The following is a 24,505-nucleotide window of genomic DNA, read 5'->3' as shown; positions in this document are numbered from 1 at the left end:
AGAGGTACAGTGGACCCCCGCATAACGATTACCTCCGAATGCGACCAATTATGTAAGTGTATTTAAGTAAGTGCGTTTGTACGTGTATGTTTGGGTGTCTGAAATGGACTAATCTACTTCACAATATTTCTTATGGGAACAAATTCGGTCAGTACTGGCACCTGAACATACTTCTGGAGTGAAAAAATATCGTTAACCGGGGGTCCACTGTACTGGGTATTTTTTAGAAAATTATTAGTACATTCGTCAGTATCTGTATAGATCTCTAGCTTGGTTTGCTAGTCGATGTTTGTCATTGCTGTTGTGAAGTTATTAATAGCTGTCTCATTATGAAGTCTGAAGGTAACTATTAGTGTCTTGGGGTAATTTACCTAGATTGGTTATGAGAAAGGTAGGGTAGTGGTCTGTGGTGTTATCTGTGATTATGCCTGATTTTAAAGGGGATATGGTGTTGGTCCAGATGTTGTCTAATATAGCGAACAAAATGAAGGCCATGGGCATTACGGGGAAGGTAGGGAGATGAATTTTCGGTTGCCTAATACACACAACACGAAAAGTAGTAGTGAACAGGGCAAGATCCAGCATCAGCGAGGTCAAAAGCTCAGTGCCCCAAGGCACTGTCCTGGCACCTCTGCTGTGTGTCATCCTCATGGCAGACATAGACAAAAACACCCAGCACACTTTTGTATCATCATTTGCAGATGACACTAAAATAAGCATAAAAGTCAGTATGGTAGAGGACACTGAAAAAGTACAGGAAGACATAAACAGGGTTTTCCAGTCGGCAGTGGCGAACAACATGACATTCAATGGTGGTAAGTTCCAGCTGCTTAGATATGGAAAGAATGAAGAACTCAAAAGGAGCACTATATACAAAACTCAAGAGGGTCACCAAATAGAACACAAGGAACACGTAAAAGACTTGGGAATAATTATGTCAGCGGACCTTTCTTTTAAAGACCATAACAAGACGAAGATCACGACAGCCAGGAAGATGACGGGGTGGGTATTAAGAACTTTCAAAACAAGGGAAATAATGCCGATGGTGACACTTCAAATCGCTAGTGCTCCCTCACTTAGAATATTGCTCAGTGCTGATGGCCCCATTCAAGGCAGGAGAAATATCTGAACTGGAACAAATACACAGATCGTTTACGGCTCACATTGAGCCTGTAAAACACCTAAACTACTGGGAACGCCTGCAAGTCTTGAACATGTATTCATTGGAGAGGAGGAGAGAGAGGTACATGATAATATATACAGTGGACCCCTGGTTCACGATATTAATCCGTTCCTGAGAGCTCATCGTAAACCAAAATTATCGGAAAGCGAATCTATTTTCCCCATAAGAAATAATGGAAATCAAATTAATCCGTGCAAGACACCCAAAAGTATGAAAAAAACTTTTACCACATGAAATATTAAGTTAAATGCAATATAATATTTTTTTTTTTTTTTTTATCACACTGGCCGATTCCCACCAAGGCAGGGTGGCCCGAAAAAGAAAAACTTTCACCATCATTCACTCCATCACTGTCTTGCCAGAAGGGTGCTTTACACTTCAGTTTTTAAACTGCAACATTAACACCCCTCCTTCAGAGTGCAGGCACCGTACTTCCCATCTCCAGGACTCAAGTCCGGCCTGCCGGTTTCCCTGAACCCCTTCATAAATGTTACTTTGCTCACACTCCAACAGCACATCAAGTATTAAAAACCATTTGTCTCCATTCACTCCTATCAAACACGCTCACGCATGCCTGCTGGAAGTCCAAGCCCCTCGCACACAAAACCTCCTTTACCCCCTCCCTCCAATCTTTCCTAGGCCGACCCCTACCCCGCCTTCCTTCCACTACAGACTGATACACTCTTGAAGTTATTCTGTTTCGCTCCATTCTCTCCACATGTCCGAACCACCTCAACAACCCTTCCTCAGCCCGCTGGACAACAGTTTTGGTAATCCCGCACCTTCTCCTAACTTCCAAACTACGAATTCTCTGCATTATATTCACACCACACATTGCTCTCAGACATGACATCTCCACTGCCTCCAGCCTTCTCGCTGCAACATTCATCACCCATGCTTCACACCCATATAAGAGCGTTGGTAAAACTATACTCTCATACATTCCTCTCTTTGCCTCCAAGGACAAAGTTCTTTGTCTCCACAGACTCCTAAGTGCACCACTCACCCTTTTCCCCTCATCAATTCTATGATTCACCTCATCTTTCATAGACCCATCCGCTGACACGTCCACTCCCAAATATCTGAATACATTCACCTCCTCCATACTCTCTCCCTCCAATCTGATATCCAATCTTTCATCACCTAATCTTTATGTTATCCTCATAAGCTTACTCTTTCCTGTATTCACTTTCAATTTTTTTCTTTTGCACACCCTACCAAATTCATCCACCAATCTCTGCAACTTCTCTTCAGAATCTCCCAAGAGCACAGTGTCATCAGCAAAGAGCAACTGTGACAACTCCCACTTTGTGTGATTCTTTATCTTTTAACTCCACGCCTCTTGCCAAGGCCCTCGCATTTACTTCTCTTACAACCCCATCTATAAATATATTAAACAACCACGGTGACATCACACATCCTTGTCTAAGGCCTACTTTTACTGGGAAATAATTTCCCTCTTTCCTACATACTCTAACTTGAGCCTCACTATCCTCGTACAAACTCTTCACTGCTTTCAGTAACCTACCTCCTACACCATACACCTGCAACATCTGCCACATTGCCCCCCTATCCACCCTGTCATACGCCTTTTCCAAATCCATAAATGCCACAAAGGCCTCTTTAGCCTTATCTAAATACTGTTCACTTATATGTTTCACTGTAAACACCTGGTCCACACACCCCCTACCTTTCCTAAAGCCTCCTTGTTCATCTGCTATCCTATTCTCCATCTTACTCTTAATTCTTTCAATAATAACTCTACCATACACTTTGCCAGATATACTCAACAGACTTCTTTCAACATACCAGCCGTATCCCACCGAGGCGGGGTGGCCCAAAAGAAAAAACTAAAGTTTCTCTTTTTAAATTTAGTAATATATACAGGAGAAGGGGTTACTAGCCCCTTGCTCCCGGCATTTTAGTCGCCTCTTACAACACGCATGGCTTACGGAGGAAGAATTCTGTTCCACTTCCCCATGGAGGACTCAACAGACTTATCCCCCTATAACTTTTGCACTCTCTTTTATCCCCTTTGCCTTTATACAAAGGAACTATGCATGCTCTCTGCCAATCCCTAGGTACCTTACCCTCTTCCATACATTTATTAAATAATTGCACCAACCACTCCAAAACTATATCCCCACCTGCTTTTAACATTTCTATCTTTATCCCATCAATCCCGGCTGCCTTACCCCCTTTCGTTTTACCTACTGCCTCACGAACTTCCCCCACACTCACAACTGGCTCTTCCTCACTCCTACAAGATGTTGTTCCTCCTTGCCCTATACACGAAATCACAGCTTCCCTATCTTCATCAACATTTAACAGTTCCTCAAAATATTCCCTCCATCTTCCCAATACCTCTAACTCTCCATTTAATAACTCTCCTCTCCTATTTTTAACTGACAAATCCATTTGTTCTCTAGGCTTTCTTAACTTGTTAATCTCACTCCAAAACTTTTTCTTATTTTCAACAAAATTTGTTGATAACATCTCACCCACTCTCTCATTTGCTCTCTTTTTACATTGCTTCACCACTCTCTTAACCTCTCTCTTTTTCTCCATATACTCTTCCCTCCTTGCATCACTTCTACTTTGTAAAAACTTCTCATATGCTAACTTTTTCTCCCTTACTACTCTCTTCACATCATCATTCCACCAATCGCTCCTCTTCCCTCCCGCACCCACTTTCCTGTAACCACAAACTTCTGCTGAACATCTAACACTACATTTTTAAACCTACCCCATACCTCCTCGACCCCATTGCCTATGCTCTCATTAGCCCATCTATCCTCCAATAGCTGTTTATATCTTACCCTAACTGCCTCCTCTTTTAGTTTATAAACCTTCACCTCTCTCTTCCCTGATGCTTCTATTCTCCTTGTATCCCATCTGCCTTTTACTCTCAGTGTAGCTACAACTAAAAAGTGATCTGATATATCTGTGGCCCCTCTATAAACATGTACATCCTGAAGTCTACTCAACAGTCTTTTATCTACCAATTCATAATCCAACAAACTACTGTCATTTCGCCCTACATCATATCTTGTATACTTATTTATCCTCTTTTTCTTAAAATATGTATTACCTATAACTAAACCCCTTTCTATACAAAGTTCAATCAAAGGGCTCCCATTATCATTTATACCTGGCACCCCAAACTTACCTACCACACCCTCTCTAAAAGTTTCTCCTACTTTAGCATTCAGATCCCCTACCACAATTACTCTCTCACTTGGTTCAAAAGCTCCTATACATTCACTTAACATCTCCCAAAATCTCTCTCTCTCCTCTGCATTCCTCTCTTCTCCAGGTGCATACACGCTTATTATGACCCACTTCTCGCATCCAACCTTTACTTTAATCCACATAATTCTTGAATTTACACATTCATACTCTCTTTTCTCCTTCCATAACTGATCATTCAACATTACTGCTACCCCTTCCTTTGCTCTAACTCTCTCAGATACTCCAGATTTAATCCCATTTATTTCCCCCCACCGAAACTCCCCTACCCCCTTCAGCTTTGTTTTGCTCAGGGCCAGGACATCCAACTTCTTTTCATTCATAACATAAGCAATCATCTGTTTTTTGTCATCCGCACTACATCCACGCACATTTAAGCATCCCAGTTTTATAAAGTTTTTCTTCTTCTCTTTTTTAGTAAATGTCTACAGGAGAAGGGGTTACTAGCCCATTGCTCCCGGCATTTTAGTCGCCTCATACGACACGCCTGGCTTATGGAGGAAAGATTCTTTTCCACTTCCCCATGGACAATAGAAGAAATAAAGAGGAACAAGAGCTATTTAGAAAAAGGAGAAAAACCTAGATGTATGTATATATATATGCATGTGCGTGTCTGTGAAGTGTGACCAAAGTGTAAGTAGGAGTAGCAAGATATCCCTGTTATCTAGCGTGTTTATGAGACAGAAAAAGAAACCAGCAATCCTACCATCATGCAAAACAGTTACAATAACAATAATAACAATAGAATAATCACAATAGAATAATTAACACTTACCTTTAATGAAGATCTGGTGATGATTGATGGGATGGGAGGAGGGGAGAGTGTCGAAGTTTTTGATGTTTAGAAGGGGAATCCTCCTCCATTAGGACTTGAGGTAGCAAGTCCTTTTCCGGGGTTACTTCCCTTCTTCTTTTAATGCCACTAGGACCAGCTTGAGAGTCACTGGACTTCTGTCGCACAACATATTTTGAATTCAACTCCTTGAATTCATGCACATATTTTTAAGCTGCTTTTTGGTCTGAACTGGCAGCCTCACCATACCTAATCACACTATGTATGCCACTACAATTCTTAAACCTTTCAAACCAACCTTTGCTGGCCATAAATTCACTCAAATCACCACTAGTTGCAGGCATTTTTCTAATTAAATCCTCATGCATCTGCCTAGCCTTTTCACAAAAGATCGCTTGAGAGATGCTATCTCCTGCTATCTGTTTTTCATTTATCCACACCAATAACAGTCTCTCAACATTTTCTAACACTTGCAGTCGCTGTTTCGTAATCACAGTTGCACCTTTTGCAAGAACAGCTTCCTTGATTGCAGTTTTCCTGCTCACTATAGTAGAGATGGTTGATTGGGGTTTACTATACAACTTGGCCAGGTCCGACACACGCACTCCACTTTCATACTTTGCAATTATCTCTTTCTTCATTTCAATAGTCATTAGCACCTTTTTTCTTGAAGGATTGGCACTAGAAGCTTTCTTGGGGCCCATGGTGACTTATTTTGCAGAAACAAGCACCAAAAACAGTGATAATATGGATAATATGGAATGTACTGAATGTATCCTTAGTTGCGTGCACACTGGCTGGCTTGTAAACACTGGCACACACGGGGCAGTTCAGGCCACACGTGGACACGTCTCGTATGATTCGTATCGCATACCGGGTTTTGTAACTGGAACTGAGGCAAATTTTTTGCAATATAATGCTTCAGATACCGGATTTATCGGATACTGATGGCTTCGCGAACCAGGGGTCCACTGTACCTGGAAGGTACTCGAGGGCTTGGTCCCAAATCTGCACACTACCATAACAACATACTGGAGTGAGAGATATAGGAGGATGTGTAAAATAAACCCAGTGAGGAGCAGGGGTGCGGTGGGGACAATAAGGGAACACTGTATCAACATCCGTTGGTCCCAGACTATTCAACATCTTACCAGAAGATATCAGAAACACGACTGGAACCAGTGTAGAAGCCTTCAAGAGGAAACTGGACAAGTATCTTTACCAGGTGCCAGATCAGCCAGGCTGTGATGGATATGTGGGGCAGCGGGCCTCCAGCAGCAACAGCCTGGTTGACCAAGCAAGCACCAGACGAGCCTGGCCCATGGCCAGGCTCAGAGAGTAGATAAACTCTCGAAACTCTTCAAAGGTATATAAGGAAATACTAGTCTCCAAGATTCTTGTAGGTTTTGTTACTGTTGGTAGCAGCAAGCAGTTGCTCATAGTGTTTGTGAATTCAGTTACTTGTGGGTCCTGGTCTTGCAGGAGATTTATATTGAAGCCTCCTGTAAGCAGTAAGTGGTCTTTGTTCATGTGTGCATCAGTTATCATGCTTCCTAGTTTTTCACTAAATTGGTTAATATTTGACTGTGGCACTCTGTATATGTTTATCACTGTGATAGGTTTTTTTGTATGTATTTGGATTTAAATTTAGCTATTATATATTCCCCATGTTCATCCCTTCTGCAAGTATTATTGATACATTCAAGTTGGTCTGAGTGGTATGTACCTGTGCCACCCCCTTGCTATTCTGGCCTACAGTTGTGTATGGCTGTGTAACCAGGAATGGCATAGACATCTGTAGCATCAGGCTTTAGCCAAGTTTTGGTGAGAGTGATGATGGACATACTGGCATGCAGGGAATTTAGTAATGCTGTGAGGTCATCATAGTGTTTGCTTAAAGATCTGACATTGTAGTTAAAAACAGTTATGTTGTTGTTGGCTCCGAGACATGCCTTTGCTTATTCTGCTGTGTAATAATAACAGTTGCTTTTGGATTCATGTAAGTCATTTAGTAAGAAGTTGGTATCAGGATCAATGCTTGTAATCATAAGATTGAGAGTGATTCTATAACTAGACTTAAGAATAAAACAATGTAAATATTCTAAAGCTAAAAAATAAAGGAGCTAGGGAATATAACAGTAAAATAATGAAAGTATTACACTAGCACCTGAAATGGCACCTTAATTATTTTAACAAATGTAAATATATGAACTAAGGTAGTTACTTAAAGTACCTCCCTGAGTGGTTGCTGTCTACCAACCTACTACTGTAAACATATGTCTTTCTTTCAACGCACCAGCCGTATCCCACTGAGGTGGGGTGGCCCAGAAGGAAAAACGAAAGTTTCTCCTTTTAAATTTAGTAATATATACAGGAGAAGGGGTTACTAGCCCCTTGCTCCCGGCATTTTAGTTGCCTCTTACGACATGCATGGCTTATGGAGGAAGAATTCTATTCCACTTACCCATGGAGATAAGAGGAAATAAACAAGAACAAGAACTAGAAAGAAAATAGAAGAAAACCCAGAGGGGTATGTATATACAGTGGAACCTCTGCTTGCAAGTTTAATCCATTCCATGACCTTGCTCGCAACTGGATTTGCTCGTTTGCAGAGTCAATTTTCCTCATTTAAATTAATTGAAATGCAATTAATCCGCTCCAGTGGAATTCTGTACTTCAATAATTTCGCTAATATCAACTCTAAGGCTTATTTATCTATCTCACTTCATCTAATATGACATAATAAACAATATAAATAATATAGAAACGTGATATATACTCTAGAATGAATAAAATATGTCATTCATGTAGTGGTATGGGCGGTGTCGGCGGTGGGCGAGAGTTTGTCTGGAGACCGGGCAAAATACTTCATGAATAATTTCGCTAATATCATCTATACGGCTTATTTATATATCACAGTTCATCTAATATGACGTAACAAACAATAAAAATAACATAGAAACATGATATACAGGTCTCCCTCAACATTCACGAGGGTTAGGGGATCAAGAGCCTAGCGAATGTTGAAAAACCGTGAATGTTTGATGCCCCAATATATTGTAGGGAAATATAATACAATACTGCTTCCTTAACTTGTTGAACCATGAACAATCATACAATACATGAAAATGTCATAAATTTTCCTAAACACATACGTTATGCCTTAACAACATGTATGTTATTAAATACCACTGCCTCCACCACTGCAAGTCCCTACTACCCTCCCTCCGACCCTCCACAACTGGCAGCCAGCCCTCCCACCAGTGTGGTGAGTGTTTTGTTTGTTCATTATTTGCTTTTAAACTACAGTATAAATAATGTAAACCCATTTATGACTGCATATTGGAATGGCTATTCGGACAGGTATTGGAAGGTGACATCATGTGTTTACTCTTGAACACAGCAAAGAATCAAACATTTCTGCTACTGCTAATAATAATAATAATAATATAAAAATAATAATAATATAAAAATAATAATAATAATAAATACGATAGAATTGAAGAAGGAAATTGTACAAAAATACGAGGGCTGAAGCAGTGGTGGAGGAAGTGGTTGACACATCATCAGTGTGGCTTTGTTTATGCTGGAGTTAGCATTAGTCTCCCTGCTCTTCCAAACATTTCACAATAATTCATTGTATTTGGTGCTTGTAGATTGAGTGTGACTGGAGTGGTTGAGGCAGTGGTAGAGGCAGTGGGTGAGGCAGTGGTATTTACTAACATATATGTTATAAATAATAATAGTACATGTTAATATTAATAACATTTATAATAATAATAATAAAAAATGTTATTCATAATGTACTATTATTATATGTTAGTAAATATCACTGCCTCTATCACTGCCTCTACCACTGTCTCTACCACTGCCTCAACTGCTGCCTCACCCACTGCCTCTATCATTGCCTCTACCACTGCCTCACCCACTGCCTCACCCACTGCCTCACCCACTGCCTCACCCACTGCCTCACCCACTGCCTCACCCACTGCCTCTATCACTGCCTCTATCACTGCCTCTATCACTGCCTCTATCACTGCCTCTACCACTGCCTCTACCACTGCCTCACCCACTGCCTCACCCACTGCCTCACCCACTGCCTCACCCACTGCCTCACCCACTGCCTCACCCACTGCCTCACCCACTGCCTCTATCACTGCCTCACCCACTGCCTCTATCACTGCCTCAACCACTGCCTCTACCACTGCATCTATCACTGCCTCTACCACTGCCTCAACCACTCCAGTCACACTCAATCTACAAGCACCAAATACAATGAATTATTGTGAAATGTTTGGAAGAGCAGGGAGACTAATACTCACTCCAGCATAAACAAAGCCACACTGACGCTGCGTCAACCACTTCCTCCACCACTGCTTCATCCCTCGTATTTTTGTACAATTTCCTTCTTCAATTCTATCGTATTTATTATTATTATTATTATTATTATTATTATTATTATTATTATTATTATTATTATATTAATATTATTATTATTATTATTATTATTATTATTATTAGCAGTAGCAGAAATGTTTGATTCTTTGCTGTGTTCAAGAGTAAACACATGATGTCACCTTCCAATACCTGTCCGAATAGCCATTCTAATATGCAGTCATGGATGGGTTTACATTATTTATACTGTAGTTTAATAGCAAATAATGAACAAACAAAACACTCACCACACAGTGGTGGGAGGGCTGGCTGCCAGTTGCAAGGGTCGGAGGGAGGGTAGTAAGGACTCGTGGTGGTAAACTTAAATATGATTTGGCAGCTGGGAATTTGGTGGTTGGGAATTCGCGAATGTGTGAAGCCCGCGAAAGTTGAAAATGCAAATGTTGAGGGAGACCTGTATGCTCTAGAATGAATAAAATATGTCATTATGTAACAGGTGGAGGCGGCCACAACCCCTCCCTCTTTGTTGTGGTAAACACTGCCATCTAGTGACGGCCTTTTGAAGCCGTCTATTATAATTGTTATATGTAGTACATTATTATTATATATGTATTATTATTATTATACATATATTATTATTATGTAGGTAGTAGGTTGGTAGACAGCAACCACCCAGGGAAGTACTACCGTCCTGCCAGATGACTGTGAAACAGAAACCTGTAACTGTTTTGCATGATGGTAGGATTGCTGGTTTCTTTTTCTGTCTCATAAACACACTAGATAACAGGGATATCTTGCTACTCCTACTTACACTTTGGTCACACTTCACAGACACGCACATGCATATATATATATATATACATACATCTAGGTTTTTCTCCTTTTTCTAAATAGCTCTTGTTCTTCTTTATTTCTTCTATTGTCCATGGGGAAGTGGAAAAGAATCTCCTCCGTAAGCCATGCGTGTCGTATGAGGCGACTAAAATGCCGGGAGCAATGGGCTAGTAACCCCTTCTCCTGTGGACATTTACTAAAAAAGAGAAGAAGAAAAACTTTATAAAACTGGGATGCTTGAATGTGCGTGGATGTAGTGCGGATGACAAGAAACAGATGATTGCTGATGTTATGAATGAAAAGAAGTTGGATGCCCTGGCCCTAAGCGAAACAAAGCTGAAGGGGATAGGGGAGTTTCGGTGGGGGGAAATAAATGGGATTAAAATGGGAGCCCTTTGATTGAACTTTGTATAGAAAGGGGTTTAGTTATAGGTAATACATATTTTAAGAAAAAGAGGATAAATAAGTATACAAGATATGATGTAGGGCGAAATGACAGTAGCTTGTTGGATTATGTATTGGTAGATAAAAGACTGTTGAGTAGACTTCAGGATGTACATGTTTATAGAGGGGCCACAGATATATCAGATCACTTTCTAGTTGTAGCTACACTGAGAGTAAAAGGTAGATGGGATACAAGGAGAATAGAAGCATCAGGGAAGAGAGAGGTGAAGGTTTATAAACTAAAAGAGGAGGCAGTTAGGGTAAGATATAAACAGCTATTGGAGGATAGATGGGCTAATGAGAGCATAGGCAGTGGGGTCGAAGAAGTATGGGGTAGGTTTAAAAATGTAATGTTAGAGTGTTCAGCAGAAGTTTGTGGTTACAGGAAAGTGGGTGCGGGAGGGAAGAGGAGCGATTGGTGGAATGATGATGTAAAGAGAGTAGTAAGGGAGAAAAAGTTAGCATATGAGAAGTTTTTACAAAGTAGAAGTGATGCAAGGAGGGAAGAGTATATGGAGAAAAAGAGAGAGGTTAAGAGAGTGGTGAGGCAATGGAAAAAGAGAGCAAATGAGAGAGTAGGTGAGATGTTATCAACAAATTTTGTTGAAAATAAGAAAAAGTTTTGGAGTGAGATTGACAAGTTAAGGAAGCCTAGAGAACAAATGGATTTGTCAGTTAAAAATAGGAGAGGAGAGTTATTAAATGGAGAGTTAGAGGTATTGGGAAGATGGAGGGAATATTTCGAGGAATTGTTAAATGTTGATGAAGATAGGGAAGCTGTGATTTCGTGTATAGGGCAAGGAGGAATAACATCTTGTAGGAGTGAGGAAGAGCCAGTTGTGAGTGGGGGGGAAGTTCGTGAGGCAGTAGGTAAAATGAAAGGGGGTAAGGCAGCCGGGATTGATGGGATAAATTTAGAAATGTTAAAAGCAGGTGGGGATATAGTTTTGGAGTGGTTGGTGCAATTATTTAATAAATGTATGGAAGAGGGTAAGGTACCTAGGGATTTTCAGAGAGCATGCATAGTTCCTTTGTATAAAGGCAAAGGGGACAAAAGAGAGTGCAAAAATTATAGGGGGATAAGTCTGTTGAGTATACCTGGTAAAGTGTATTGTAGAGTTATTATTGAAAGAATTAAGAGTAAGACGGAGAATAGGATAGCAGATGAACAAGGAGGCTTTAGGAAAGGTAGGGGGTGTGTGGACCAGGTGTTTACAGTGAAACATATAAGTGAACAGTATTTAGATAAGGCTAAAGAGGCCTTTGTGGCATTTATGGATTTGGAAAAGGCATATGACAGGGTGGATAGGGGGGCAATGTGGCCGATGCTGCAGGTGTATGGTGTAGGAGGTAGGTTACTGAAAGCAGTGAAGTTTTTACGATGATAGTGAGGCTCAAGTTAGAGTATGTAGGAAAGAGGGAAATTATTTCCCAGTAAAAGTAAGGTTATGAGGATAACAAAAAGATTAGGCGATGAAAGATTGGATATCAGATTGGAGGGAGAGAGTATGGAGGAGGTGAATGTATTCAGATATTTGGGAGTGGACGTGTCAGTGGATGGGTCTATTAAAGATGAGGTGAATCATAGAATTGATGAGGGGAAAAGGGTGAGTGGTGCACTTAGGAGTCTGTGGAGACAAAGAACTTTGTCCTTGGAGGCAAAGAGGGGAATGTATGAGAGTATAGTTTTACCAATGCTCTTATATGGGTGTGAAGCATGGGTGATGAATGTTGCAGCGAGGAGAAGGCTGGAGGCAGTGGAGATGTCATGTCTGAGGGCAATGTGTGGTGTGAATATAATGCAGAGAATTCGTAGTTTGGAAGTTAAGAGGAGGTGCGGGATTACCAAAACTGTTGTCCAGAGGGCTGAGGAAGGGTTGTTGAGGTGGTTCGGACATGTAGAGAGAATGGAGCGAAAGAGAATGACTTCAAGAGTGTATCAGTCTGTAGTGGAAGGAAGGCGGGGTAGGGGTCGGCCTAGGAAAGGTTGGAGGGAGGGGGTAAAGGAGGTTTTGTGTGCGAGGGGTTTGGACTTCCAGCAGGCATGCGTGAGCGTGTTTGATACTAGTGAATGGAGACAAATGGTTTTTAATACTTGACGTGCTGTTGGAGTGTGAGCAAAGTTACATTTATGAAAGGGTTAAGGGAAACCTGCAGGCCGGACTTGAGTCCTGGAGATGGGAAGTACAGTGCCTGCACTCTGAAGGAGGGGTGTTAATGTTGCAGTTTAAAAACTGTAGTGTAAAGCACCCTTCTGGCAAGACAGTGATGGAGTGAATGATGGTGAAAGTTTTTCTTTTTCGGGCCACCCTGCCTTGGTGGGAATCGGCCAGTGTGATAATATTGAAATAATAATATTATTATTATTATTGTATTATATTATTATATAATACACACGCTAGATAACAGGGATATCTTGCTACTCCTACTTACACTTTGGTCACACTTCACAGACATGCACATGCATATATATATATACATACATCTAGGTTTTTCTTCTTTTTCTAAATAGCTCTTGTTCTTTTTTATTTCTTCTATTGTCCATGGGGAAGTGGAAAAGAATCTTTCCTCCGTAAGCCATGCGTGTCGTATGAGGCGACTAAAATGCCGGGAGCAATGGGCTAGTAACCCCTTCTCCTGTATACATTTACTAAAAAAGAGAAGAAGAAAAACTTTATAAAACTGGGATGCTTAAATGTGCGTGGATGTAGTGCGGATGACAAGAAACAGATGATTGCTGATGTTATGAATGAGAAGAAGTTGGATGTCCTGGCTCTAAGCGAAACAAAGCTGAAGGGGGTAGGAGAGTTTCAGTGGGGGGAAATAAATGGGATTAAATCTGGAGTATCTGAGAGAGTTAGAGCAAAGGAAGGGGTAGCAGTAATGTTAAATGATCAGTTATGGAAGGAAAAAAGAGAATATGAATGTGTAAATTCAAGAATTATGTGGATTAAAGTAAAGGTTGGATGCGAGAAGTGGGTCATAATAAGTGTGTATGCACCTGGAGAAGAGAGGAATGCAGAGGAGAGAGAGAGATTTTGGGAGATGTTAAGTGAATGTATAGGAGCCTTTGAACCAAGTGAGAGAGTAATTGTGGTAGGGGACCTGAATGCTAAAGTAGGAGAAACTTTTAGAGAGGGTGTGGTAGGTAAGTTTGGGGTGCCAGGTGTAAATGATAATGGGAGCCCTTTGATTGAACTTTGTATAGAAAGGGGTTTAGTTATAGGTAATACATATTTTAAGAAAAAGAGGATAAATAAGTATACACGATATGATGTAGGGCGAAATGACAGTAGTTTGTTGGATTATGTATTGGTAGATAAAAGACTGTTGAGTAGACTTCAGGATGTACATGTTTATAGAGGGGCCACAGATATATCAGATCACTTTCTAGTTGTAGCTACACTGAGAGTAAAAGGTAGATGGGATACAAGGAGAATAGAAGCATCAGGGAAGAGAGAGGTGAAGGTTTATAAACTAAAAGAGGAGGCAGTTAGGGTAAGATATAAACAGCTATTGGAGGATAGATGGGCTAATGAGAGCATAGGCAATGGGGTCGAAGAGGTATGGGGTAGGTTTAAAAATGTAGTGTTAGAGTGTTCAGCAGAAGTTTGTGGTTACAGGAAAGTGGGTGCAGGAGGGAAGAGGAGCGATTGGTGGAATGATGATGTAAAGAGAGTAGTAAGGGAGAAAAAGTTAGCATATGAGAAGTTTTTACAAAGTAGAAGTGATGCAAGGAGGGAAGAGTATATGGAGAAAAAGAGAGAGGTTAAGAGAGTGGTGAAGCAATGTAAAAAGAGAGCAAATGAGAGAGTGGGTGAGATGTTATCAACAAATTTTGTTGAAAATTAGAAAAAGTTTTGGAGTGAGATTAACAAGTTAAGGAAGCCTAGAGAACAAATGGATTTGTCAGTTAAAAATAGGAGAGGAGAGTTATTAAATGGAGAGTTAGAGGTATTGGGAAGATGGAGGGAATATTTCGAGGAATTGTTAAATGTTGATGAAGATAGGGAAGCTGTGATTTCGTGTATAGGGCAAGGAGGAATAACATCTTGTAGGAGTGAGGAAGAGCCAGTTGTGAGTGTGGGGGAAGTTCGTGAGGCAGTAGGTAAAATGAAAGGGGGTAAGGCAGCCGGGATTGATGGGATAAAGATAGAAATGTTAAAAGCAGGTGGGGATATAGTTTTGGAGTGGTTGGTGCAATTATTTAATAAATGTATGGAAGAGGGTAAGGTACCTAGGGATTGGCAGAGAGCATGCATAGTTCCTTTGTATAAAGGCAAAGGGGATAAAAGAGAGTGCAAAAATTATAGGGGGATAAGTCTGTTGAGTGTACCTGGTAAAGTGTATGGTAGAGTTATAATTGAAAGAATTAAGAGTAAGACAGAGAATAGGATAGCAGATGAACAAGGAGGCTTTAGGAAAGGTAGGGGGTGTGTGGACCAGGTGTTTACAGTGAAACATATAAGTGAACAGTATTTAGATAAGGCTAAAGAGGTCTTTGTGGCATTTATGGATTTGGAAAAGGCGTATGACAGGGTGGATAGGGGGGCAATGTGGCAGATGTTGCAAGTGTATGGTGTAGGAGGTAGGTTACTGAAAGCAGTGAAGAGTTTTTACGAGGATAGTGAGGCTCAAGTTAGAGTATGTAGGAAAGAGGGAAATTTTTTCCCAGTAAAAGTAGGCCTTAGACAAGGATGTGTGATGTCACCGTGGTTGTTTAATATATTTATAGATGGGGTTGTAAGAGAAGTAAATGCGAGGGTCTTGGCAAGAGGCGTGGAGTTAAAAGATAAAGAATCACACACAAAGTGGGAGTTGTCACAGCTGCTCTTTGCTGATGACACTGTGCTCTTGGGAGATTCTGAAGAGAAGCTGCAGAGATTGGTGGATGAATTTGGTAGGGTGTGCAAAAGAAGAAAATTAAAGGTGAATACAGGAAAGAGTAAGGTTATGAGGATAACAAAAAGATTAGGTGATGAAAGATTGAATATCAGATTGGAGGGAGAGAGTATGGAGGAGGTGAACGTATTCAGATACAGTGGACCCCCGCATAACGATTACCTCCGAATGCGACCAATTATGTATTTATGTAAGTGCGTTTGTACGTGTATGTTTGGGGGTCTGAAATGGACTAATCTACTTCACAATATTTCTTATGGGAACAAATTCGGTCAGTACTGGCACCTGAACATACTTCTGGAGTGAAAAAATATCGTTAACCGGGGGTCCACTGTATTTGGGAGTGGACGTGTCAGCGGATGGGTCTATGAAAGATGAGGTGAATCATAGAATTGATGAGGGAAAAAGAGTGAGTGGTGCACTTAGGAGTCTGTGGAGACAAAGAACTTTGTCCTTGGAGGCAAAGAGGGGAATGTATGAGAGTATAGTTTTACCAACGCTCTTATATGGGTGTGAAGCATGGGTGATGAATGTTGCAGCGAGGAGAAGGCTGGAGGCAGTGGAGATGTCATGTCTGAGGGCAATGTGTGGTGTGAATATAATGCAGAGAATTCGTAGTTTGGAAGTTAGGAGGAGGTGCGGGATTACCAAAACTGTTGTCCAGAGGGCTGAGGAAGGGTTGTTGAGGTGGTTCGGACATGTAGAGAGAATGGAGCGAAACAGAATGACTTCAAGAGTGTATCAGTCTGTAGTGGAAGGAAGGCGGGGTAGGGGTCGGCCTAGGAAGGGTTGGAGGGAGGGGGTAAAGGAGGTTTTGTGTGCGAGGGGCTTGGACTTCCAGCAGGCATGCGTGAGCGTGTTTGATAGGAGTGAATGGAGACAAATGGTTTTTAATACTTGACGTGCTGTTGGAGTGTGAGCAAAGTAACATTTATGAAGGGATTCAGGGAAACCGGCCGGCCGGACTTGAGTCCTGGAGATGGGAAGTACAGTGCCTGCACTCTGAAGGAGGGGTGTTAATGTTGCAGTTTAAAAACTGTAGTGTAAAGCACCCTTCTGGCAAGACAGTGATGGAGTGAATGATGGTGAAAGTTTTTCTTTTTCGGGCCACCCTGCCTTGGTGGGAATCGGCCAGTGTGATAATAAAAAATAATAATAATAATATTATATATATTATTATTATTATACATATTATTATTATTATTATTATTATTATTATATAAATATTTTGTAATTTTTATTCACACAAAAAATATAAGATTTACTGTTATTCCTTATTGCAATAATTGTATAAATAATGTCAACCCATTCACGACTGCATATTGGAATGGACAGTGACGTCATTTTTTTACTCTGAAACAGCCAAGCAATTGACCATTCCATTTGTCCTAGGTTGACCTCAGTTTCAAGGCACTTTTTGTCGTGAAAGCAATCAAAATCATATCTATTTCTGTAATATATCTTCCATTCTATCAAATGAGACCAAAAAAATGAGAATACAACCATAAAAAACATTCGAAATTACTGCTAAGGGGTGGCTAATTGCTGAGAAGTGAACTCCATTATTTATGCTTAGATTTCTTTCATTATTATTATTATTATTATTATAATATAAATAATTTGTAATTTTTATTCACACAAATATAAGCTTTACTGTTATTCCTTATTGCAATAATTGTTTAAATAATGTCAACCCATTCACGACTGCATATTGGGATGGACAGTGACGTCATTTGTTTACTCTGAAACAGCAAAGCAATGAACCATTTCTCCTAGGTTGAGCTCTATTTCAAGGTACTTTTTGTCGTGAAAGCAATTAAAATCATATCTATTTCTTTAATATATCTTCCATTCTATCAAATGAGACCAAAAAAACAACCTAACAACCATAAAAACCATTTGAAATTACCGCAAAGGGGTGGCTAATTGCTGAAAAGTGACCTCCATTATTTATGCTTAGATTTCTTTCATTGTTGGTGTACGTTAATTAAGAAGTATCTTTCCATCATACATTGCCCAGACAAATGAGATACAATTCCTGAGATCAAGAACAAGAGCCCCTCACCAGTGTCAAGGACCTGCCTTGAGGTCTGCTCGCTTGTGGAAATTTTGCTCGCGTATGGAAGCAAAAAATCGACCCATCAACTGCTCGTATTTGGAAAAACTCGCACGTGGACTCGCTCGCAAGTAGAGGTTCCACTGTACAGTATATGCTTGTACATGTATGTGTAGTGTGACCTAAGTCTAAGTAGAAGTAGCAAGATGTACCTGAAATCTTGCATGTTTATGAGACAGAAAAAGGGACACCAGCAATCCTGCCATCATGTAAAACAATTACAGGCTTTCGTTTTACACTCGCTTGGCAGGACGGTAGTACCTCCCTGCGCGGCTGCTGTCTACCAACCTACTACCTATGACACATATATGTACAAGCATATATATAAGCACCCCTCTGGGTTTTCTTCTATTTTCTTATTAGTTCTTGTTTATTCCCTCTTATCTCCATGGGGAAGTGGAACAGAATTCTTCCTCCGTAAGCCATGCGTGTTGTAAGAGGCAAATAAAATGCCAGGAGCAGGGTCTAATAATCCCTTCTGTATACATTACTAAATTTAAAAAGAGAAATTTCAGGTTTTCATTTTGGGTCACCCTGCCTCAGTGGGATACAGCCTGGTTGCTGGAAAAAAAAAATTAGAAGAAATGTTGTTTTTAAATTCTGTAGCATTTGTCTCACATGTAACATGTTTTTATGGCATTTAATCTCGTATGTAAATAAAAGCAGCTTAATGGATGTTCTTGTACGTTGTATTTTAAAAATTTTTGTTGAAAATTAAAAAAATATTAGGGACTAATTATATATGTTCCATGACAAAATGTTATCTTTTTCTTATTTCTTCAACAGCTACTCTACACATATGAAAGAAAAGGTTACATGTATAGCTGTCAACCAGTACTCTGGAGTGATGCTGCTATTGCTCACTTTGGGGTGGAGTCCTCAGGGTTTTGCCTCTTCAAAGAACCTTCTCCTGAACAAATATTGGGTTTACTAGATATGGAGAGACTTATGCAGACTTGTTATACGTTTGACACCAGACTTTCTTTAGAGGTAGGTCAATTGTCTTACAGTATTATCCTTTTATTGTATGGGTCCTTCAGATTTATTTACTAAATTTATTTATTAAATTTCTTAATTTTATGAGATGTACAGTAGGGCCCCGCTTTATGGCGTTTCACCTTACAGCATTTCGCTAATACAGCTATTTTAAATTACGACCAAAACGTTCTATACGGTGAATGGTCTTTCAAATACGGCATGCACTACTTGGTTTGTTTACATTCTCTGTGAGCACATCTCTCTATTATGTAATAAAATCACCCTTGGGTACATTAAATGCCTTACTTTACGGCAATATAGATTTTTTTTTTAACAAGTTGGCCATCTCCCACCGAGGCAGGGTGACCCAAAAAAGAAAGAAAATCCCCAAAAAGAAAATACTTTCATCATCATTCAACACTTTCACCTCACTCACATATAATCACTGTTTTTGCAGAGGTGCTTGGAACACAACAGCTTAGAAGCATATACCTATAAAGATACACAACATATCCCTCCAAACTGCTAATATCCCAAACCCCTCCTTTAGAGTGCAGGCATTGTACTTCCTATTTCCAGGACTCAAATCTGGCTATATAAAAATAACCGGTTTCCCTGAATCCCTTCACTAAATATTACCCTGCTCACGCTCCAACAGATCGTCAGGTCCCAAATACCATTCGTCTCCATTCACTCCTATCTGACATGCTCACGCACACTTGCTGGAAGTCTAAGCCCCTAGCTCACAAAACCTCCTTTACACCCTCCCTCCAACCTTTTCGTGAACAATCCCTACCCCGCCTTCCTTCCCCTACAGATTTATACGCTTTCCATGTCATTCTACTTTGATCCATTCTCTCTAAATGACCAAACCACCTCAACAACCCCTCTTCAGCCCTCTGACTAATACTTTTATTAACCCTTTGACTCTCACAACCCCCAATCCTGAGGTGTCTCCTGGTGTCGCAAAATTTAAAAAAAAAAATTATTTTTTCTTATGAAATGATAGAGAATCTTTTCCCGATTGTAATGACACCAAAAAAACAAAATTTGATGGAAAACTGATGGAATTATGCTCTCGCGAAGTTAGCGACCTCGGCGCTGTTTACAAATCGGTGATTTCGCCCACTTTGAGCCCTATTTTCAGCTAATTCCATTATTCCAGTCGCCAAAACTCATAGCTATTTCTTTAGAACTCCATTTCTTCTATCGATTGAGTACAAGAAACTGCCCATTTACCGATTTCAACTACCTAATAATGTAGTCAGAAATTTGCAATTTGGCCAATTTCACGAAAACTAAAAAATATGACAATTTCAAAATAAGGTCCAGAATGAACAATGCAGACATTCCTGGCTCTAAAATAACATTTTCTTTGCTCATCAGTCATGTCTCCAGGCCTCTCTAATATTACTCTTGCTTTCTATTTTGAATTTTTATTCAAACAAAAAATAGAAGACTTACTATTATGCAGACTACTTCAATTCTGTAATAATTGTATAAATAACATCAACCCATTCATGACTGCATATTAGAATGGCTAGTTGGACATTTATTGGACAATGGCATCATTTGTTTACTTTTGAACATTAGCAAAAATCAAACATTTCCCCAACTTTGAGCTCCATTTCTAGGTTCTTTTTGTAGTAAAATCAATCAAAATCAACTCTATTTCTATAATATGTTTTCCATTCTATCAAATGAGACAAAGAAAACGAGAATACAACCATAAATACTATACGAAAATAGACCACAAAGTCGGCATTTTAATTAAAATAAACGGTTGGAGTTTTTTTTTTCTCATTATGCACTGCGTCCTCCAGGATTTTTTTTATATGGTGCACACTGACCACACAGACCCATTCTCTCACATGTGGGCCTACCAGCTTTCTCCTGCTTGATTTGAAGCTGCTAGAATTTATGAGTATATATACGTTTTTAAACTGCAACATTAACACTCTGAAGGAGGGGTGTTAATGTTGCAGTTTAAAAACTGTAGTGTAAAGCACCCTTCTGGCAAGACAGTGATGGAGTGAATGATGGTGAAAGTTTTTCTTTTTCGGGCCACCCTGCCTTGGTGGGAATCGGCCAGTGTGATAATAAAAAAAAAAAATATACGTCAAACATGGTACCTCGTAAGACGTATATATACGGCCGCGACAGTCAAAGGATTAACTCCACACCTTCTCCTAATTTCCACACTCCGAATTTTCTGCATAATATTTACACCACACATTGCCCTTAGACAGGACATCTCCACTGCCTCCAACCGCCTCCTCGCTACTGCATTCACAACCCAAGCTTCACACCCATATAAGAGTGTTGGTATTACTATACTTTCATACATTCCCTTCTGTGCCTCCATAGATAACTTTTTTGTCTCCACATATACCTCAACGCACCACTCACCTTTTTTCCCTCATCAATTCTATGATTAATCTCATCCTTCATAAATCCATCCACCGACACGTCAACTCCCAAATATCTGAAAACATTCACTTCTTCCATACTCCTCCCCAATTTGATATCCAATTTTTCTTTATCTAAATCATTTGATACCCTCATCACCTTACTCTTTTCTTTGTTCACTTTCAACTTTCTACCTTTACACACACTCTCAAACTCATCCACTAACCTTTGCAATTTTTCTTCAGAATCTCCCATGAGCACAGTATCATCAGCAAAAAGCAACTGTGTCAATTCCCATTTTGTATTTGATTCCCCATAATTTAATCCCCACCTCTCTCCCGAACACCCTAGCATTTACTTCTTTTACATCCCCATCTATAAATATATTAAACAACCATGGTGACATTACACATCCCTGTCTAAGACCTACTTTTATTGGGAAGTAGTCTCCCTCTCTTCTACACACCCTAACCTGAGTCTCACTATCCTCATAAAAACTCTTTACAGCATTTAGTAACTTACCACCTATTCCATATACTTGCAACATCTGCCACATTGCTCTCCTATCCACTCTATCATATGCCTTATCTAAATCCACAAATGCAATAAAAACTTCCCTCCCTCTATCTAAATACTGTTCACATATATGCTTCAATGTAAACACTTGATCTACACATCCCCTACCCACTCTGTAACCTCCTTACTCATCCACAATCCTACATTCTGTCTTACCTCTAATTCTTTCAATTATAACCCTACCGTACACTTTTTCCTGGTATACTCAGTAAACTTATTCCTCTATAATTTTTACAGTCTCTCTTGTCCCCCTTCCCTTTATATAAAGGGACTATACATGCTCTCTGCCAATCCCTAGGTACCTTCCCCTCTTTCATACATTTATTAAAAAAAATACCAACCACTCCAACACTATATCCCCCCCTGCTTTTAGCATTTCTGTCATGAGCCCGTCAGTTCCAGCTGCTTTACCCCCTTTCATTCTACGTAATGCCTCACGCACCTTCCCCACACTCACATCCTGTTTTTCACTCCTAAAAGATTGTATACCTCCCTGACCAGTGCATGAAATTACCGCTTCCCTTTCTTCGTTGACATTTAAAAGTTCCTCAAAATATTCTCGCTATCTACCCAAAACCTCCATCTCCCCATCTACTAACTCCCCTACTCTGTTTTTAACGGACAAATCCATTCGTTCTCTAGGCTTTCTTAACTTGTTTAACTCCAAAAATTTTTCTTATTTTCATTCAAATTTCTTGACAGTGCCTCTCCCACTCTATCATCTGCTCTCCTTTTGCACTCTCTCACCACTCTCTTCACCTTTCTTTTACTCTCCATATACTCTACTCTTCTTATAACACTTCTGCTTTGTAAAAACCTCTCATAAGCTAACTTTTTCTCTTTTATCACACCCTTTACTTCATCATTCCACCAATCACTCCTCATTCCTTCTGCCCCCACCCTCCTATAACCACAAACTTCTGCCCGACATTCTAATACTGCATTTTTAAAACTATTCCAACCCTCTTCAACCCCCTACTACTCATACTTGCACAAGCCCACCTTTCTGCCAATAGTTGCTTATATCTCACCCGAACTTCCTCCTCCCTTAGTTTATACGCTTTCACCTCCCTCTTGCTTGTTGTTATCATTTTCCTCTTTTCCCATCTACCTCTTACTCTAACTGTAGCTACAACTAAATAATGATCCGATATATCAGTTGCCCCTCTATAAACGTGTACATCCTGTAGCCTACCCATCAACATTTTATCCACCAATACATAATCTAACAAACTACTTTCATTACGTGCTATATCATACCTTGTATATTTATTTATCCTCTTTTTCATAAAATATGTATTACTTATTACCAAACCTCTTTCTACACATAGCTCAATTAAAGGCTCCCCATTTTCATTTACCCCTGGTACCCCAAATTTACCTACTACTCCCTCCACAACATTTTTGCCCACTTTAGCATTGAAATCCCCAACCACCATTACCCTCACACATGGTTCAAAACTCCTCACGCATTCACTCAACATTTCCCAAAATCTCTCTCTCTCCTCTACACTTCTCTCTTCTACAGGTGCATATACACTTACTGTAACCCACTTTTCACATCCAGCCTTTATTTTACTCCACATAATCCTTGAATTAATACATTTGTAGTCCCTCTTTTCCTGCCCTAACTTATCCTTTAACATTATTGCTACTCCTTCAAATACTCCGTCAATATAGATATTTTCAATAATCCATCTACAATATTTTTTTCAAAATTATATAAGAAACACATTACGTAGCATATAAACATGCTGTTTATATGCTATGGAAGTGTGGTTGCTGGACGGAGGGAAAACATTTCGTAATATTAATAATTATTACTCTTGGGCACATTAAATGTCTTATTTTATGTTAATATAGACATTTTCATTAATCCATCTGTGATATTTTCTTCAAAATTATATAAGAAACATGTTACATAGCATGTAAACATGCTGTGTTTATATAAACATGCTATGTAGGTATATAACCCAGGCGGGCTACTTACCTACATTATTATTATAACTGATAATTATACTTATTTGCATGATAATTATACTTATTTGCACCTGTACCTAAGTAAACTTACACACTGTGCTGGTATGCAGGTAAACATTAAAATCACTGAGAGTGTCTTATTAATCTTGAAGACACCATATTAATAATAATAATAATAATAACAAGAATAATCACTCTGAGGTTCACTAAATATGTATAAAATGTTAATATAGACATTTTTATTAATCAGTCTATGATATTTTCTTCAAAATTATATAAACATGTTACATAGCATATAAACATGGTATGTAAGTAGGTGTAGGTATGCATCCCAGGTGGACTACATACCTACATTATTATTATAACTAAAACCATGCGCATCTGGCTGGTTTGTTTACAGAACTCGCGAACCTATTACTCTCTCGTGTACTCATTCTGTCTCTCTCTCGTTTATTCGTTTAATCTTGCTTACTCACCTTGCACCCTACATTAAGACTACAAATATTTCAAGGTAAGTAATGAGTGTACTGTATATGCATTTTATCGCTCTAGAGTATAGAGTGGGTGGGGTGGCCAGATAGGGTTACAATACTTAAAACACTCTTATACCTACCTACCCTACTATTCACCTTGCACCCAATATTAA

The 24,505-nt window shown here is 39.6% G+C and overlaps 1 protein-coding gene and 1 long non-coding RNA gene across 3 annotated transcripts in view; one reads left to right on the top strand and one right to left on the bottom strand.

Annotated features, from left to right (window-relative positions):
- The window catches only part of LOC128689077 (nucleolar pre-ribosomal-associated protein 1), a 144,739-nt gene that overhangs the window by 84,196 nt on the left and 36,038 nt on the right, over positions 1–24,505 (top strand). For both annotated transcript variants that reach the window (XM_070087207.1, XM_070087208.1), the window contains one exon: positions 18,703–18,906. In XM_070087207.1, coding sequence (XP_069943308.1) covers positions 18,703–18,906 — 204 coding nt within the window. The remainder of the gene's footprint in view (positions 1–18,702; positions 18,907–24,505) is intronic.
- LOC128689078 (uncharacterized) overlaps positions 1–24,505 on the bottom strand; it is a 100,099-nt gene that overhangs the window by 44,565 nt on the left and 31,029 nt on the right. The window lies entirely within an intron of this gene.

Source organism: Cherax quadricarinatus, chromosome 21, assembly GCF_038502225.1.
Source record: "Cherax quadricarinatus isolate ZL_2023a chromosome 21, ASM3850222v1, whole genome shotgun sequence".
NCBI lineage: Eukaryota > Metazoa > Arthropoda > Malacostraca > Decapoda > Parastacidae > Cherax > Cherax quadricarinatus.
Note: the sequence above shows the minus strand (reverse complement) of the source record. Positions and strands in the feature narration are given on the sequence as shown.